Below are 16880 nucleotides of genomic sequence, written 5' to 3'. Positions count from 1 at the left end.
ATATAGCCCAGGTCCTAGCCTGCTTTGTGCCCTGTTGGCTTCGCTGATCTCCTGGGACTAAGCCATTTTCTCTTCTCCGATTGCTTGAGAGAAATAAACTGAGGCTGGTCCTAGTGTGAGGGATGAGCATGGATGGCCATGGTGCATCCAGATGAGGTCTGGCTTGGAAGCAGATGTGAAGATAGGAGCCCAAACCAGGTCCAGGTCGTTCTCTTCCTGCCTCTCCTCCTCTTCCTTCCGAAGACCTCTGCAAGTGCACACTCATGTCCTAGCCAGCTTCTCATTCCCTGGGCTTCTCTGGTGGCCACGGGCACTTAGATGAGTCATGAGGTCTTATCTGACCTCACCTGGGAGGGAGCTGAACAATAAAGATCCTTCCTTCCCTGTTCCACTGCCCAATTTCACCAACATCTGTTAATACAGCACCTCTAAGAGCCTAAAGTGTGGCACACACAGCTGAATGAAGCTCAGCCCTGGCCCTCAAGGATGAGGATGAAGAGAGAGGGTACCCTCATCCTGAGGGACACTAAGAGCCCTTCTGTCCCACAGGTCAGTCTGCTGTTTCCCATCATCTACTTGCTGTTCTGGGCCTTCCTGCTGATCTTCAGCCTGTGGTCGGAGCCGGTAGTGTGTGGCATCGGCCTGGCTATCATGCTGACAGGGGTACCTGTCTACTTCCTGGGTGTCTACTGGCAACACAAACCCAAGTGTTTCAATGACTTCATTGGTAAGTGGCGGCTAGGGAGAGGGCCTCTTGGGAAGATACGTGGCGGTCCAATGGGGGAGCCCTACCAGAATCAGGAAGCCAAGGTTTACTTCACTTGAGTCCATGGGGCTCCTGATTCAGGGCCAAGAATGACAGATGTCTTTCCAAAGACCTCTAAGGAGAGAAGACCAGCTGTCACCCCCACACAGACCCAGGGGTGCCTACCAGCCATCCATCCACCAGCTCCACTACAGGCTAACTGGAGACGGGTATAGACCCTGGAAATAGGAGCAGAGGTCAGTGGGAGTCAGGGAGTCTAGTGAAAGGCTAGAGCCTTGGTGAATGAGAGGTCGCCATCAGAAAATGCAGGACATGATGAGCAAGCTGGTCTCCAAAAGTCACTGGTTATTCTGAGGTGAAAACGGAGGTGGAAGAGCGAGCTGGCCAGAGCTGGTCTGACTGATGGGGTCAGCGGCTCACTAAACAATGACCTGATTTCTGTATTGTTTCCTTCCACAGAGTTGCTAACCCTAGTGAGTCAGAAGATGTGTGTGGTCGTGTATCCCCAGATGGAGGGGGACTCGGGGGCAGCGGAAGCCGTCGGCGAGGACCCGGAGGAGGAGCTGCAGAAGCCCATGTTCCAGCCTACTCCTGTCAAGGACCAGGACTCAGAGGAACAGCCCTAGCCCTGAGGACTGCCATCCCTTTAACTGACCACTCCCTCCTCCTTCATCCTTTCTGTCCTGCACCCCTGCCTAGGTCCCCCCAACACACACACACACACACACACACCCCTACCTATACTCCCGTCAGGCAGGGGCGAGACCCAAGTGTCCATGATGACAAATTCTAAACACTGACCTTTGTACCCAAAGAACCTGCTTCTAGCACCAAGACCCACAGTCAAGGTCAGTGCCCCCCCCCCCCCCGGGGCCTGCACACACTCCAAGGGTTCTAGGAGAGTGGAGGTGCCATGGGTACCCTACCAAAACTCATGCCCTTTTAGGTGCCTCTAAGAAACCCGGTTCACCCCTGCTCCCCTTCCTTGCTCTGAGCCCAGGTGAGACTTCAGCTAGGAATGAGGCAGCAGCCACGGGGAGGTGGTTGGGCAAGGCGAAGCAAACCCAAGTGTCACCGCTCACAGCTGGAGACAGCTGGAGACGCCCAGCTGCCTCCTCATTCCCGGGGGACCCAGCAGACAGAGGGTCCCCTCCACCCTGTACCACTCCACGGCCCAGCCTAGGCCCCCTGGCCAGAAACTTCCCCTTCGGGAGGCCTCCTCCCCACTGAGCTAAGGACCAAGAAGGAGGACCCCCCCACACCCCCAGCTCTAAGCCAGGCTTGTGGAATACAGAGGGGAAGGCTCAGACCGCAGAAGCCCAGCAGCTACCCCGGCTCCGGCTCCTGCCTCCTGTCCCCTCGTGGTGCCAAAGCTCCCTGCAGCCAGAAAGGCTTCTTATGTTCAGTCTAATAGACATCTCTCTCTCTCTCTCTCTCTCTCTCTCTCTTAAGGGCAAAGCGACTCAGCTCCTCCCCCTACCCCCACGTGAAAGAGCATAAAGAGCCGAGGCCCTTTATCATCCCAGCAGCTCTTCCCACCCACAGCACTGCCAGCCACCATCACCCCTTTACTCCCCCAGACCTTGGCTCAAGAACCAGGCGAGAAGGATCCCCAAGCCCTTCGGGCCTGAAATTCAGAGTCAAGCCAGCCTTAAGTCATCTCCCATCCAAGAACTGGGCCTAAAAATGCTCCCTTGTTCTACCCTTCAGGCCAGACCTGGTGTTAAATGCCTTCCCTGGAAGGAAGGGGGTCCCCACACCCCCACCCCCACCCCCTACCCCAGAGGTGCTCTGCCCTCACCCTGGGGAGACCATGTTGTGGAGGGGGGGGCGGTTCTGAAGGCTAGTTCCTCTCCCCTCCCCCGACTCAAATTGATCCCAACACCATCCTGGCATCCCATTGAGACAAGATGGAAGGACAGTGGCAGATGGCACTCCCTTTGGAGGCCTCAGAAAGGCCCCTTCCATGAGAGCTGCTGACCTGTGCTCTACAGGAAGGTCACAGTGTCTGCCTTGTTCTGGAAGCCTCCACACCTGCTCTGCTAAGGACAGGATCCTTAGGCCACAAAGCAGAACCCCAACCCCCATTCCATCTACTTTAACTGGAACACCCCTGGGCCTTTCCTGGCCCCTGTCAGGTCTCCTGACTTCCCACCTGCCTCACCTAACCCCTAACAGGTGAGAGGCTGGGTTTGGGCTGAATTATGGCCCTTCAGAGTGCAGTCCAGGCAGGCTGTGAGGCCTCTGGGGGACCAGGGACCACCCCTCTACCCCTGTCTTCTCGTTCCTCTGGCCTCTACCCACCCACTCCTTGGATTATTATCTTTTTTTTTTTTAAAGTGGTTGCCTTACTTTTTGGATAAATATTTTTGAAGCTGGCATTTCTATTTCTTTTGGATTTTTTTTAATGTATGGTGGTTTCGGGGGCAGAGCTAGACCCTTAATAATCTGTCACTGAGTTCATTTTAAGTTTTATTGGTTTGTTTTGTGGAGTGTTTTCTTTTCAAGTAATAAAATTTTAAATGGAAATGAAGCGATGATGTTAATAATCTGATGACTGCTGGACAGTGGTGGCTCACACCTTTAATCCCAGCACTCAGGGGGCAGAGGCAGGCAGATCTCTGAGTTCGAGGCCAGCCTGGTCCACAGATTGAGTTCCAGGATAGCAAGGGCTACACAGAGAAACTTTGTCTCCAAAAAAAAAAAAAAAAAAAAAAAAATTCAAAAAAAAAAAAATCTGATGACTTCTTAATCAGCATCAGTGGACATTTTTACTTAATCCAGAAGTCCTTGGTTGCCAGGTCCCTCCAGGACCTCGTTCCTAAAAGCCTTGGTTGCTAGGCCTTTCGGCTGGAAAGTAATAACTACCTCCTACCCTTCTGTGGGGTCCTGAAGGCTGCTGAGTTCCCACTCTGTAGCATCCTGAAATCCTGCAAACAAAGCAGGAAGCAGAACTAGTCACTCTCCACCATCGAGATGTAGGCCAGGGAACAGCACCAGGCAATGATGGAGGTGTACCCCAAGCCTGGCAGGAAAGGCTTTGTGCACTGTTGAGAGAGCCCAGGGGGTCCGGGGAGTCTGTTGGAAGATGAGGCTTGTTCACCCAGCTCAGCAGGAGCACCTTCCAGAATAGTTGCTGGGAGGAAGATAAGGAGGACTATTGGGCCAGGAACAGGGAAAGGAGGAGTTAAAGTCACCTTGGGTGCTTACTTGGGAATTTGTTTTTACATTTGTGTGTGTGTGTGTGTGTGTGTGTGTGTGTGTGTGTGCGCGCGCGCGCGCGCGCGCGCGCACGTTCACACACATGTGTGAAGGTCAGCAAACAACTTACAGGAGTTGGTTCTCTCCACCATGCAGGGCTCAGGGATCTAACTTGAGTTAGGGTTGTCAGCAAGTGCCATTTTGCTGGCCCCTAGAATTTTTTTTTTAATTAGTTTAAAAAAAAACAAACAAACACATTGGCCAGTCATGGGGGGCATATGCCTCTAATTCTAGCACTCAGGAGGCAAAGGCTGACTGATCTCTGTGAGTTCTAGGCCAGCCTGGTCTATATGGCAAGTTCCAGGACAGTCAGGGATCTCTGGTGCTTTGGGAAGCTGACGGGACTAGACCTCGTCCTTGCTTTTGCCCTTAGTCTCTGGGCAACCCTCCAGCAGCCTCTCCTGGGGCACCATCATCGTTCCAGAGCCAGCTCTGCTGACAGACCTAGGAGCTGTGGGGAGGAGGAGAGCCAACAGCAAGACCCTACCGTCACCACCTGGGAAACTGAGGCACAGGCACCTCCACTCCAAGTTTAGACTGGTATCAATACTCCCGCTTGTGGCCGTCTTTCCTCCAGACAAAGCACAAGTCACGTCACCTGTTTGATGTTTTTGGATTAATATTTGGGTAGGATTGGACTTCGCCTCATTTTCTCAATCTTCTAACCCTTGGTTATCCCAAAAGCAGAGGATGACAGTCCTCTGAAGGTGGCCACCCTCTAAACGTCACGTCACCTTTTTTGAACCCCCATTTCTTTTTTCTGGCCTCACCAACGCTCCTCCACGTGGCCCCCATTCTGGTGTGGTCAGACCTCCCCAGTTCCCTCTTATGTAAATGGAGACAATGAAGATGGATATAAAGTGACGTCTGATGACCTTCACCCTGGTCCGGCGGCAGCTGTAGGTCTCTTGGACAGCGCACATTTCTTCCCAGCCTGAGCCCTTTGCCTGTCTTAGTCCTGACGCTGGCTTTGGTGCTAGGAATTTCAGACCTTTTGAGTTTAGACACTATTTCTTCTTTAGACGCTTTGGGAACCTTTTAGAAGTCCTCAAGTTGCCGGGCAGTGGTGGCGCACGCCTTTAATCCCAGCACTCGGGAGGCAGAGCCAGGCGGATCTCTGTGAGTTCGAGGTCAGCCTGGGCTATAGAGTGAGTTCCAGGAAAGGCACAAAGCTACACAGAGAAACCCTGTCTCGAAAAATCAAAAAAGAAGAAGAAGAAGAAGAAGAAGAAGAAGAAGAAGAAGAAGAAGAAGAAGAAGAAGAAGTCCTCAAGTCATAGCTGCTTGTGTGTTTGTTTATTTATTTATTTATTTATTTACTTATTTATTTGCTCATATAGGTATCAAGGTCAGATGTCTTTTCTCACTCCCCCCCCCCCCCCGCAGTTGTTCCTGGGACTCAGACTTCCAGTCAACGGACTCGGTGGCCAGTACTTTTACTGTCTTAGCCAGCTCACTAGCCCACATTCATTTATTAATATACTCACCCAACAGGCCTTTGTGGCTCTTGTGTCCAAACGCCTCACTGTATTTTGTGGAAATAACAAGTTTGTCACTGAATTTTGCAAGTTATCACAGATTCCAAATAATCATTGTCTCCTGAAGAGCGTTCATATATGTAGTGGCACATGCCTTCAGCTGAATGCCTTTAGTCCAGTTACTCAGGAAGCAGAGGCAGCAGATCTCTGAGTTCGAGGACAGCCTGGTTTACAGAGTGAGTTCTGGGCCAGCCAAGTGCGACATAGTGAAACCCTGTCTCAAAAAATAGATTGTTTAGACACATCAATCTTCCTGTCCTTTTATTGTTCTGTTTGCGTTCTTCTTCTTCTGGTGTGGTTTGGGGATTTTCGATACATTTATTTTATGTCTGTATTTTGCCTGCGTGTATGTCAGCTCAGCATGTATGTTCCTGGTGCTCACAGAATTTGGAAGGGGGCATTGGATCCCCTGAACTGAAGTTACAAGTAGTTGTGAACCACCGTGGATGGGCTAGGGATCAAACCCAGGCCCTCCACTAGAACAACAAATACTCTTAACATCTATCTCTCCAGCCTCCTTTTGTTTTTGAGACAGGGTCTCACTGTGTAGCCATGGCCAACCTATAACTCTCTATATAGACCAGTCTGCCTTCAAATGCACAGAGATCTGCCTGCCTCTGCCTCCTAAGTTCTGGGAAGAAAGGCATGTACCACTACATCCAGCTAATTTATTTGTTTTTTGAGAAAGAGTCCCACTCTGTAACTTAGGCTGACCTCAAACTCATAGCAGTCCTCCTGCCTCAACCTTTCATATACTGGGTATGATATTATTACAAGTATAAGACGATATGCTCATGATTAATTTTAATTAGGGAAATATGGTCATTGTGCTTAACAGTTTTATGTCAACTTAAGAGGAGGGGACCTCAATTTTAAAAATGCCTCCATAAGATGGGACTATAAACAAGCCTATAGGGTATTTTCTTAATTAGTGATTGATGGAAAGGGCCCAACCTGTTATGGGCGGTGCCACACGGGCTGGTGGTCCTGGGTTCTATAAGAAGGCAGGCTAAGCAAGCCAGTAAGCAGCACCCCTCCATGGCCTCTGCATCAGCTCCTGCCTGCAGGTTCCTGCCCTGCTTGAATTTTTGTCCTGACTTCCTTCAATGATGGACTAAGATGTGGAAGTGTAAGCCAGATAAACCCTTTCCTCCCCAACTGCTTTTGATCATGCTGTTTTCATCACAGCAGTAGAAACCGTAACTAAGACAGTCACCATCATAGGAAAGATTAAAAAGAAGTATTTCTGCCAATTCTCAAAGAGCAGAATGGGGCTAGAGATGTAGCTCCATTGGCAATGTGCTTGCCAAGCATGCATGGTGCCCTGGGTTCAATCCCTGGCAGCACCATGAGAAAAAAAGAAAAGAAAAGAAGGAAGGAAAGGCATGGTAGCTGAATCCCAGCATTTGGAAGGTGAATCAGAAGTTCAAAGTCCAGGATGGACAGATGGCTCAGCAGTTAAAAGCACCAGTTGCTCTTCCAGAGGACATGAGTTCAATCCCCAGCTCACATATGGCAAACTTACAACCATCTATAATTCCAGTTATAGGAGATCTGGCACCTTCTTCTGGTCTCTGAGAGTAGCAGGTGTGAGTGTGTCACACACACATAAATGTAGGCAAGACACCATACACACAAAATAAAAATAAATCTTCCTGAGGTGGGGTAGGGGGGAAAATGGTGCACACCTTTAATCCCAGCACTTGGGAGGCAGAGGCAGAAGCAGGAAGATCTCTGAGTCCAAGGCCAGCCTGGTCTACCGAGCAAGTTCCAGCACAGCCAGGGCCACACAGAGAGACCCTGTCTCCAAAAAAAAAAAAAAAAAAAAAAGGGAAAAAAGTTATCAAGCCAATTATAATCATGGTGGCACATGGTGGCACATGCTTATAATCCTGCTTGGAAGAGAGAGGCAGGAGATCCTGTTTTTGTTTTGTTTTTGTTTTAAGATTTATTTATTGGGCTGGAAGGATAGCTCAGCCGTTAAAGGCTAGGCTCACAACCAAAAATATAAGATTTAATTATTATGTATGCAGTATTCTACCTGCAGGCCAGAAGAGGGCACTAGATCTTACTATAGATGGTTGTGAGCCACCATGTGGTTGCTGGGAATTGAACTCAGGACCATTGGAAGGGCAGCTAGTACTCTTAGCCTCTGAGCCACCTCTCCAGCCTGAGATCCTGTTTTTTTTTTTTTTTTTTTTTTTTTAAAAAAAAAAAAAGGTAAAACAAGAGCCAGTGAGGTGACTCCAGTGATAAAGGTCCTTGCCACCAAGCCTGGCAGTTGACGTTTACTCCCTGAGATTCAAATGACTCAAGGAGAGAACTGACTCCCACAACTTGTCATCTGAAATAAATGTGGGACAGGAGGGATGCCTCCGTGGTAGAGCACTTGCTCTTGCAGAGAACCTAGGTTCAGTTCCCAGCACCCACATGGTGGTTCAATCATCCCTAACTCCAGTTCCAAGGGATCAGAGCCCCTCTTCTGACCTTCATGAGCACCCGGCAAACACATGGTACACAAACATACATGCAGGCAAAATACCGAGACACCTAAGATCAAATTTAAAAATCTAAAAAGAAAAAATAATTCCCGGCCTGGAGAGATGGCTCAAAGGTTCAGAGCACTGGCTGCTCTTCCAGAGGTCCTGAGTTCAATTCCCGGCAACCACATGGTGGCTCACAACCATCTGTAATGAGATCTGGTGCCCTCTTCTGGCCTACAGGGATACGTGCAGGCACAACACTGTATACATAATAAATAGATAAATAAATCTTTTAGAAAAAAATAATAATTCCCACTCAGCAAGAGAGAAATCATTCCTGGTACTGGAAACCTAGCCAGCTACCTGGATCTTGGAAGAGAACCTACAACCAACACTTTAGGAAACCAGCACAATCCCTAACTGCCTTCCAAATATTTGCCTCCCTATACCTCACTCTCCACCAAGGAAATGTCTCTTTATAAGACATTCCAGAAAACCACAACCAATCAAAACAAGGACTTCTGGAGCCCACTCCCAACTGATCCATCTACAATATAATTCCCACGCCTAAGATTCAGGGATCTCTGTGGAAGAGTGAGGCAGAAACGGCTGTGAGAGCCAGAGAGAACCAGGATGTTTGCTGTGAGATTATATCTCCTGGAAATGTCTCGTCAACACGGCTGCCTACACATGACCTGAGCAATGAGGACACCAAGAGACATGTTAACATTTGCGGGGAGCTCGTGCAGCTTCAACCCTAGACAAAGAACTATAGGCAACTCGGGAATGCTGAGAACTGGAGAAACAGTCTTCCGTAGGGAAGAGCACACCAATAGTTATCTAATATCAAATGGTCAGTCCTGGAAATACATACAGACCAACAACATTATATAGGTCGCAGTCATGCATTTAGGAATATATAGATCAATAATTAAGGAGAAAGAGGCCATGAATTTGAGTGAGAACAAGAGAAGGGTGTATGGGAAAGGTAGGCGAGAGAAAGGGGAAGGAGGGAAACGATATCATTATATCCCAAAAACAATTTTTTTTAGTAGAGATGTAAGCCAGGTAGTGGTGGCACACGTCTTTAATCCCAGCACTCAGAAGGCAGAGGCAGTTGAGTCTCTGTGAGTTCGAGGCCAGCCTGGTCTACAGAGTAAGTTCCAGGACAACCAGGGCTACAAGGAGAAACCCTGTCTCACAAAAATGAGAGGGGGGAGGGTGTCTCATTATCCACCAGTGTAGCACCCTCTCAACTCAGTATCCTTACATAGTTTTACAGGAGGTGCGTAGCACACTGCCGTACCACGGACCCCCGCTATCTAGATGGTGGACCTGAAGGCAGGCAATACCCAGTGTATACCTGTTTTGAAAGGAAATGTTGTCTATGTGACTCATATGTTGTCTGCCTCTGATATTAACTTGACAAATGCAGTTACAGTAACTCGTTTGTAAAAAAAAAATATGTATTAATAGATAGTGCTTTGAGTTATGACAAAATCTTGAGATGGCACATTAACTTCTTTCAAAAATGCTTTAAATTTCAAAAACTAAAAAAATACAATAAATAAATAAAAGTTTAAAGTTTTAAATTTAAATTAAAATATTTATTAAAAAATACTGGGTTGGGGATTTAGCTCAGTGGTAGAGTACTTGCCTAGCAAGCACAAGGCCCTGGGTTCAGTCCTCAGCTCCAGAAAAAAAAATACTACTAAAAAATTTAAAGAGGGGGCTGGAGAGATGGCTCAGAGGTTAAGAGCACTGGCTGCTCTTCCAGAGGTCCTGAGTTCAATTCCCAGCAACCACAAGGTGGCTTCCAACCATCTGTAATGAGATCTGGTGCCCTCTTCTGGCATGTAGGCAGATCACTGTATACATGATAAATAAATAATTTAAAAAAATAAAATAAAGAGAGCACTGGATGCTCTTTATGGACCAGGGTTTGTTTTCTAGCCCCCATGTGGCAGTTCACAACCCTCCGTAACTTCAGTATTAAGGGATCCACCGCCTTCTTCTGGCCTTCACAGACACTGTTGTGTGTATACATGAAGTGTGTAAACATATATGTAGGCAAAAAACACATACACATAAAATTAAAAACAAAAGGGAAACAAAAACAAACATTTAAAAATAAATAAATGTAACTGGGCAGTGGTGGCACACTCCTTTAATTCCAGTACTCTGGAGGCAGAGGCAGGTGGATCGCTGTTAGTTCAAGGCTAGCCTGGTCTACAGAGTGAGCTCCAAGACAGCTAAGGCTACACAGCAAAACCCTATCTCAAACCCTCTCCCCAAAAGAGAAAATAATAATAAATAAATAATAAACTAAAGAAACACAAATTTATTCGGTTTTGTTATTGTTGTTGTTTGGGCTTTTTGAGACAGGGTTTTCTGTCTGTGTAGCCTGGACCGGCCTGAAACTCACTATGTACACCAGGCTGGCCTCAAATTCATAGAGATCAACCTGCTTCTGCCTATCCAAGTGCTAGAATTAGAAGCATGCACCACCACACCCGCATGGGTTTTTCTGTTATTTAAAACCCAGATTTTTAAAATGCTTGTCAATGTAACCTCCAAGGCAGCGGGAGTGTGTGCTCTTAGGGACAGGAGTAAAAAGCAGCGGAGAGGTCAGGAAAGGGGAAGGAGACAGCGTTCGTTCACTCAGTCGGTCGCTTTACACACATCAACATTTTTCAAAGTTTAAACGATCTTGTGAGACAGGCACTACTACAGCCATTTTACAGTAGATCAAGTAGCCTGACCAGGGTCAGAGAGCCGGTGAGCGACGGAGACCAGATTTGAGCCCATTTTCCTCTTAGGCTTCATCGTCCTGCTTAGCCCTAACTGCCCTGCCGGGAAGCCTCGGAGGCAATCCTGGAGAGCCGCCCGTCACAAGTCACTGAGATAATATACACCCATTGTTTTAGTTAATGCAAACAGGTACCAACCGCGGCGGCAACAGGAAAGTGGCCCCGCTGAGCTGGGAAGCCCCCTCCCCCTCGTTGGACCTCCCAGGCTCCAGGTAGCACTGCCTCCCCACCTCGCTCCTTCCTTTCCCAACCCCCTCTCCTGCAGCCCTATCTAGACCCCTAGTACTTGTGCCTCAGTTACTAGGAAACGCTAATACCAGCCTGCAGGCAGTGGTCCAGACACCTGCACCGCCCGCTTATTCCACTGGGACGCGAGCTGCAGACCTTTTCATTTCCTGCTGGCTTTTTCGGTACACCTCCCGCGGGGGATGCAGCGCTTCCCTGAAGCTCTCCCCTCACCCTTGGCAGCCAGCTGGGCGGAAGGAGATTCCCTGAGTAACACCAACTCCATCCCTCCCGTCCCCAGGGCCGTTTCAAGAACAAGCTTGCAGCCCTTTCAGAGGTCAACAAGACGTCCTCTGGTGCTCTTGTACAGCTCAGCCTCTCCTCCTTATTTTTCTTGTCGATACAATTAGGATAAAAAATACTGCTTTGCCTCCACTCCTTTGCTTATAGCGAAACGGTCAGCAAGAAAAAGTGCACGTTTCATCGATTGAAAAAAAAAAAGCATTAATTTGTCGGATGACACAAGGCCCGCCCATTATCGTAATTCCACCGTCAAGGAGGGGACAGAATTTTTCTTTGAGACAGGTCCCGGGCACCAAGCCCCTAGCCTTCCCACCCTGTCTGCAACCTGACTTGCGAATCCCCAATCCTAAACTTCCTCTTCCTGCTTTCCAGGGCTGAGCGGTCAGGGCTGGTGTCAGGGTTGAGAAAGGCTGCCCCCTGCTGTCCACCTGGTTCCAAACCATTGCAGTACCGAGAGTACAGAATTTAAGAACCAATATCGCCACCTAGTGGCTAAAAGCGACAGGTCGCCAAACTGAAATCTCCTGGCTTTGGTACCTATTTGGCGGGGACCTGCAGAATGAAGAGCAGAAATTACCCCCCCACACTTCCGGTACTTTGTGTCTAGGCTATGGGTGGCTGTCCCCTTGCTTGGCCAGAGCTTTTGGAGGAAGCATATTTGGCCATACTTCAGGCTGTGCTCAGAGCATGTGAGGCAAATGGTGGCATTGTAGAGGAGATAGGATGGAGGATTCTATCAAGGATACAGTGTTTGACTTGTGGGCAAGTTACACTTGCAGTTTTATTTTAATGTTCAATGACAAATGTATGCTCTCCAAGCTTACCCCCGCTGTGGCCCCTCACAGTTACCTGGTCCTTGGAATACTCAACTCAGAAAATGTTCTGGTTCTTAGGGCTGGAGAGGTAGCTTAGTAGTTAAGAGCACTGACTGCTCTTCCAGAGGACCAGAGTTTGGCTCCAACCACCCATATTGGGTGCCTCACAACTGCCCGTAATCTCATCTCCAGAAGATCTAATATCTCTGGCTTCCATGAGATGCCAGATATCTTTCTGATATCTTCTGGGCACTCGGAAGTGTGCACATACCCACAGGTGCACCTGCCTCCCCTGCACACACACACACACACACACACACACACACACACACACACACAATTTAAAATAATAAAAATAAATTCATTTAAAAAAACTTCTGTCTCTCTCCCCCAGAACATCTGTTAGTGATAAAAGAGCCAGAAAGGTTTGGTGACATACCTGTCCACTCAGCTCTAGGGAGGCTGATGCAGAAAGATTGAGAGTTCAAGGCCAGGGCTGGAGAGATGGCTCAGAGGTTAAGAGCACCAACTGCTCTTTCAGAGGTCCTGAGTTCAATTCCCAGCACCCAGAGGGTGGCTCCCAACCATCTGTAATGAGATCTGGCACCCTCTTCTGTGTACATAATAAATAAATAGATCTTTTAAAAAAAAAAAAGTGAGGAAGCCTCCATGCGGCTTCCTTTAAATTAAGAGAGAGAGAGAGAAAGAGAGAGAGAGAGAGAGAGAGTTCAAGGCCAGCCTAGGTAAACAGGGAGCCTCAGCCTAAAAAAGAAAAGTAACACATTTCTCATTTCTGTGTGTTCTTTCTTGCCACTGAACCTAGAGCCCTGCCTGAAGCTTGACAGAATAAAAGCGGAGCCACAACTGATACCTGACTGGAAGGAAGCAGGGCCTTCTCAGAGGGAAAAGAAAAGTGAACTTTGGGGGTTAGTAGACGATCAAGAAGTGTAGTCAGGCCGCTATGAACTTCTCCTCTGGACCCAGAAACAGCCCCAGGAAGAGGTGAAGACAAGAGAGAAGACTTCTTTAGCTTACAAGAGGAAGTGGACCCGAGAGACACACACTCGAGGTCAGAAAACAGTCATGTAGAAGGAAAGAGAGCAGCGAGCTACAGTGAGCTGCAGCGCCTGCACGCACCCCAGGGCACAGGAAGTTGGAGGCTGAGCCTCCAGCCAGCGTGGGGTGGGGTCAGCCTGAGCCTCTTTCAGCAACCAGGGCCTCAGCGGATCCTGTCTGTTGGTTCTGGGGCAGCAGCCTGCCTGGGCCTGAGGTACAGGGCCCATGTCTTGTCCAGAAAATCCCGGCTATGTCCAGGCAGCCTGGGGCAGGCTGCTAGAGGTAGCCAGGATGGGAAACATGTGCACAAGCCCTGTACAAAGATCTAGCCAAAGACCCTTAAGAAAGCAGCACTCTGGAGGCAAAGGCAGGCAGAGCTCTGTGAGTTCAAGGTCAGCCTGATCTACATAGCGAGACCCTGTCTCAAAACTAGCACAGGAGCTTACCCTGTGCTAGGCCAGGGGTGGCCTGGTCCTAGAACCTATTTCTCCTTCCCAAGCCCTTCCAACGATGATGGCCTCCACCCAAGAGAATGCTGTGGGAGGTGGGGTTACACGAGGAACTGACTTACCCCAGGGTAGGTGGAGTTCAGGACTTGGGGGGACAGGGAGGAAGATGTCTCAAGGGAGGAGTTTAGACCAAGTTGGCACTGGCGGGGTGCTTTCTCTGTCGGTTCTGGCGAGGCGCCTTCCTCTGCACAGACCTCTTTGGAAGTCGGAGGAAGATGGACATTCAGAGGAGCTGCCCTGGCCAAGGGGGTGGAATCCCTTGAGCTCGCAGGACAAGAGGGGACCTTTTCCCCAACAGCAACTTCTGGACTGTGGCTGGGACCTCATCAAAGAGCGCCCTAACTGCTAAGCACCCCTCCCTCTGGGGTGTGCCCTGCCCCTCCCTGACTCACCCCAAGGAGAGAGGGGAAAAGGGAAGAAAGGAGAGGCACTCACTGACTACGGAAGGAAAAGGAGGAGGAGGAGGAGGAGGAGGAGAGAAGCCACGTAGGAGTGGGTGACAGAAAAGACCAGAGAGGTCAGACCTAGGGCAACTCTAGGGCCGGGGGGAGATCGAGAGAGGGCAGGCTGAGCATCCCAAGAAGTGCCCCAGCACAGGACCCAGGGGCGGGGAGCCAAGGGGGCGGGCCGGCGGCTATGTCCCACGGGACCTACTACGAGTGTGAGCCTCGGGGTGGCCAGCAGCCGCTCGAGTTCTCGGGGGGTCGAGCCGGGCCCGGGGAGCTGGGGGACATGTGTGAGCATGAGGCCTCCATCGACCTCTCCGCCTACATCGAGTCCGGGGAAGAGCAGCTACTTTCTGACCTCTTTGCCATGAAGCCAGCGCCTGAAACCCGAAGCCTTAAGGGCCCGGGAACCCCTTCGTTCCCCCACTACCTGCCGGCTGACCCCCGGCCGTTTGCTTATCCCTCACATACATTTGGCCCAGATAGGAAGGCTCTGGGGCCTGGCATTTACGGTAACCCGGGGAGCTACGATCCCAGGGCTGTGGCCGTGAAGGAGGAGCCTCGTGGGCCGGAGGGCAGCCGGGGCACCGGCCGAGGCGGCTACAACCCCCTGCAGTACCAAGTGGCACACTGTGGGCAGACAGCGGTGCACCTTCCCCCGGCGCTGGCAGCACCTGGCCAGCCCCTCCGCGTCCTCAAGGTAAGACGAAGACCAAGGGCAGCTCTCCCGGGGTCCACCCCGGGTTGGATCAAGGTGGTTGGACTTACGGGGCTTACCTAACAAGTCTGTGTTTGGTGCTCCTGGGGAAACGGCCCACCGCGAGGCCGTGTTTCCCCACTCTGTGAATTCCCTTCTCCGAACTCCACTTGTGTCCCGAAGACCTTGGGGTTGCCGCTCTGCGCTCATCTCGGGCTGGACCAGCTTCTCGGCTTGTCCACTATGCTCCTTCTCTTGTTTCTCGGCTGCCTGCTTCGGGAAGAGGAAATGCTGCTGGTTGTAGAACTGTAGAACAGGAGACTTACAACAGACAAACCAAAGGAAGGGGTCCTCAGAGAACATGAGCGCGTGACAAAAAGCTTTGAGCCGGGCAGTGGTGGTGCCCACATTTAATCCCGGCACTCGGGAGGCAGAGGCAGGTGAGCTCGAGGCCAGCCTGATCTACAGAGTGAGAGCCAGGACAGGCTCCAAAACTACACGGAGAAACCCTGTCTCGAAAAGAGAGAGAGAGAGAGAGAGAGAGAGAGAGAGAGAGAGAGAGAGAGAGAGAGAGAGAGAGAGAGAGAGAGAACTTTGGTTTCAGACCAAGGACCATGTGCATCCGGGTTGCAGTCCTTCGCAGAGGCAGGGTGGTGACTGGGAGACGGGAGATGGGAGCTGCCTGCCTGGGAGCCCTCTAGTCCTTGGAGGCCCCAGGTATTGCCTTGGCTGCTGAGATTCCCCCCTCAGCCTCTGCCCTGCCTCCTGGTGGACCCTCACTTCTCTGTCCCTCTGACTTACCCTCCAGGCCCCTGTGGCTGCTGCCGCCCCTCCGTGCAGCCCCCTCCTCAAGGCCCCCTCCCCAGCTGGGCCCTCCCACAAGGGCAAGAAGGCCGTGAACAAAGACAGCCTCGAGTACCGGCTGCGACGGGAACGCAACAACATCGCAGTGCGCAAGAGCCGGGACAAGGCCAAGCGGCGCATTATGGAGACACAGCAGAAGGTGCTGGAGTACATGGCCGAAAACGAGCGTCTGCGCAGCCGCGTGGAGCAGCTCACCCAGGAGCTAGACACCCTTCGAAACCTCTTCCGCCAGATCCCCGAGGCCGCCAGCCTTATCAAGGGTGTGGGGGGCTGCAGCTGAGCCTGCCTGGCAGACTGTGGACACCAGACCCTGAGGACCCCCACCCTCCTAGGTCCCCAGAGTCCTGAACAGGCCAAGCCTGAAACAGCGATCATGGACGATGGCAGCCCAGTAGCTGGGAAGGTCGGGACCATAATGATTCTGTGGCTGAATAAACGGCACTGTGACGTGATGCTGGAGCTGTTCACTGGGTCTGGGGTCTGGGCCTGGCGGGAATGCTGTGTGTATACTTGTGGAAGACCCCGAGGGCAGGGAATACATGTGGCTAGGTCCACATAGTCTTGTCTCCATGTCCAAATGAACATCTAGTAAACACTGCCTAGCGTCTGCTAGCAAATACACCTAGGAAACGCTGCCCACAGCTCTCTCCATCACGCTCCATGTCCTTCCACCCACCCAATTGGTCCTTTGTAAGGTGAACGCATGCTGGGTACCACCACTGTGCATGCCAGCACCCGGAGCAGCCTCTGCAGATTGTCTTGGAATCTGGGGGTTCAGGGTGATCCCAACACTACACAGCTCCAGTGCCAGGCCCTCTGACCCTAGGTCTGCTCTCTTACTGTAAGGCCTGGGAGCTCTTCTCCTAGGGGACTTCCTGATGATGGCTCGGCCATGTTTGTGGTCCCTTAGCTCTTGATCCAGCATGCCATCTCTTGTTCCACATCCTGGCTCCAGTCTGTAGCTCTCATCCCCTAGGGCTCTGGCCCCCTAACACTGGAGAGGGTGAACACCTGGAGAAATCGGTTAGGATGTGAAACCCCCGCGCTCCAGGTGTTTTCTTTCCTGTGGAACTGCAGCCAGGAAGCCAAGCAGTGCGATAATGGAGT

The 16880-nt window shown here is 50.7% G+C and overlaps 2 protein-coding genes across 2 annotated transcripts in view; both read left to right on the top strand.

Moving 5' to 3' along the window:
* The window catches only part of Slc7a8 (solute carrier family 7 member 8), a 59484-nt gene extending 56185 nt beyond the window's left edge, over positions 1 to 3299 (top strand). Inside the window, exons 10-11 of the mRNA XM_006988495.4 lie at positions 550 to 727; positions 1226 to 3299. Of these exons, the coding sequence (XP_006988557.2) occupies positions 550 to 727; positions 1226 to 1392 (345 nt within the window). The 3' untranslated portion in view covers positions 1393 to 3299. The remainder of the gene's footprint in view (positions 1 to 549; positions 728 to 1225) is intronic.
* A 10989-nt stretch (positions 3300 to 14288) lies between these two features.
* Positions 14289 to 16182, top strand: Cebpe (CCAAT enhancer binding protein epsilon). Its single transcript, XM_006988494.3, has 2 exons — positions 14289 to 14912; positions 15718 to 16182. The coding sequence occupies exons 1-2, from the start codon at positions 14403 to 14405 to the stop codon at positions 16051 to 16053; spliced, it is 846 nt and encodes a 281-aa protein (XP_006988556.2). The 5' UTR covers positions 14289 to 14402; the 3' UTR covers positions 16054 to 16182.
* The last annotated feature ends 698 nt before the right edge of the window (positions 16183 to 16880 follow it).

This window comes from Peromyscus maniculatus, chromosome 9 (genome assembly GCF_049852395.1).
Source record: "Peromyscus maniculatus bairdii isolate BWxNUB_F1_BW_parent chromosome 9, HU_Pman_BW_mat_3.1, whole genome shotgun sequence".
NCBI classification, from domain to species: domain Eukaryota; kingdom Metazoa; phylum Chordata; class Mammalia; order Rodentia; family Cricetidae; genus Peromyscus; species Peromyscus maniculatus.
Note: the sequence above shows the minus strand (reverse complement) of the source record. Positions and strands in the feature narration are given on the sequence as shown.

Bases quoted from the DNA above. Each gene is read 5' to 3' on its own strand.
- Cebpe (XM_006988494.3), top strand. From the start codon at position 14,403: ATGTCCCACGGGACCTACTACGAGTGTGAGCCTCGGGGTGGCCAGCAG. The intron at 14,913-15,717 runs GTAAGACGAAGA...CTTACCCTCCAG, and splicing joins AGCCCCTCCGCGTCCTCAAG to GCCCCTGTGGCTGCTGCCGC.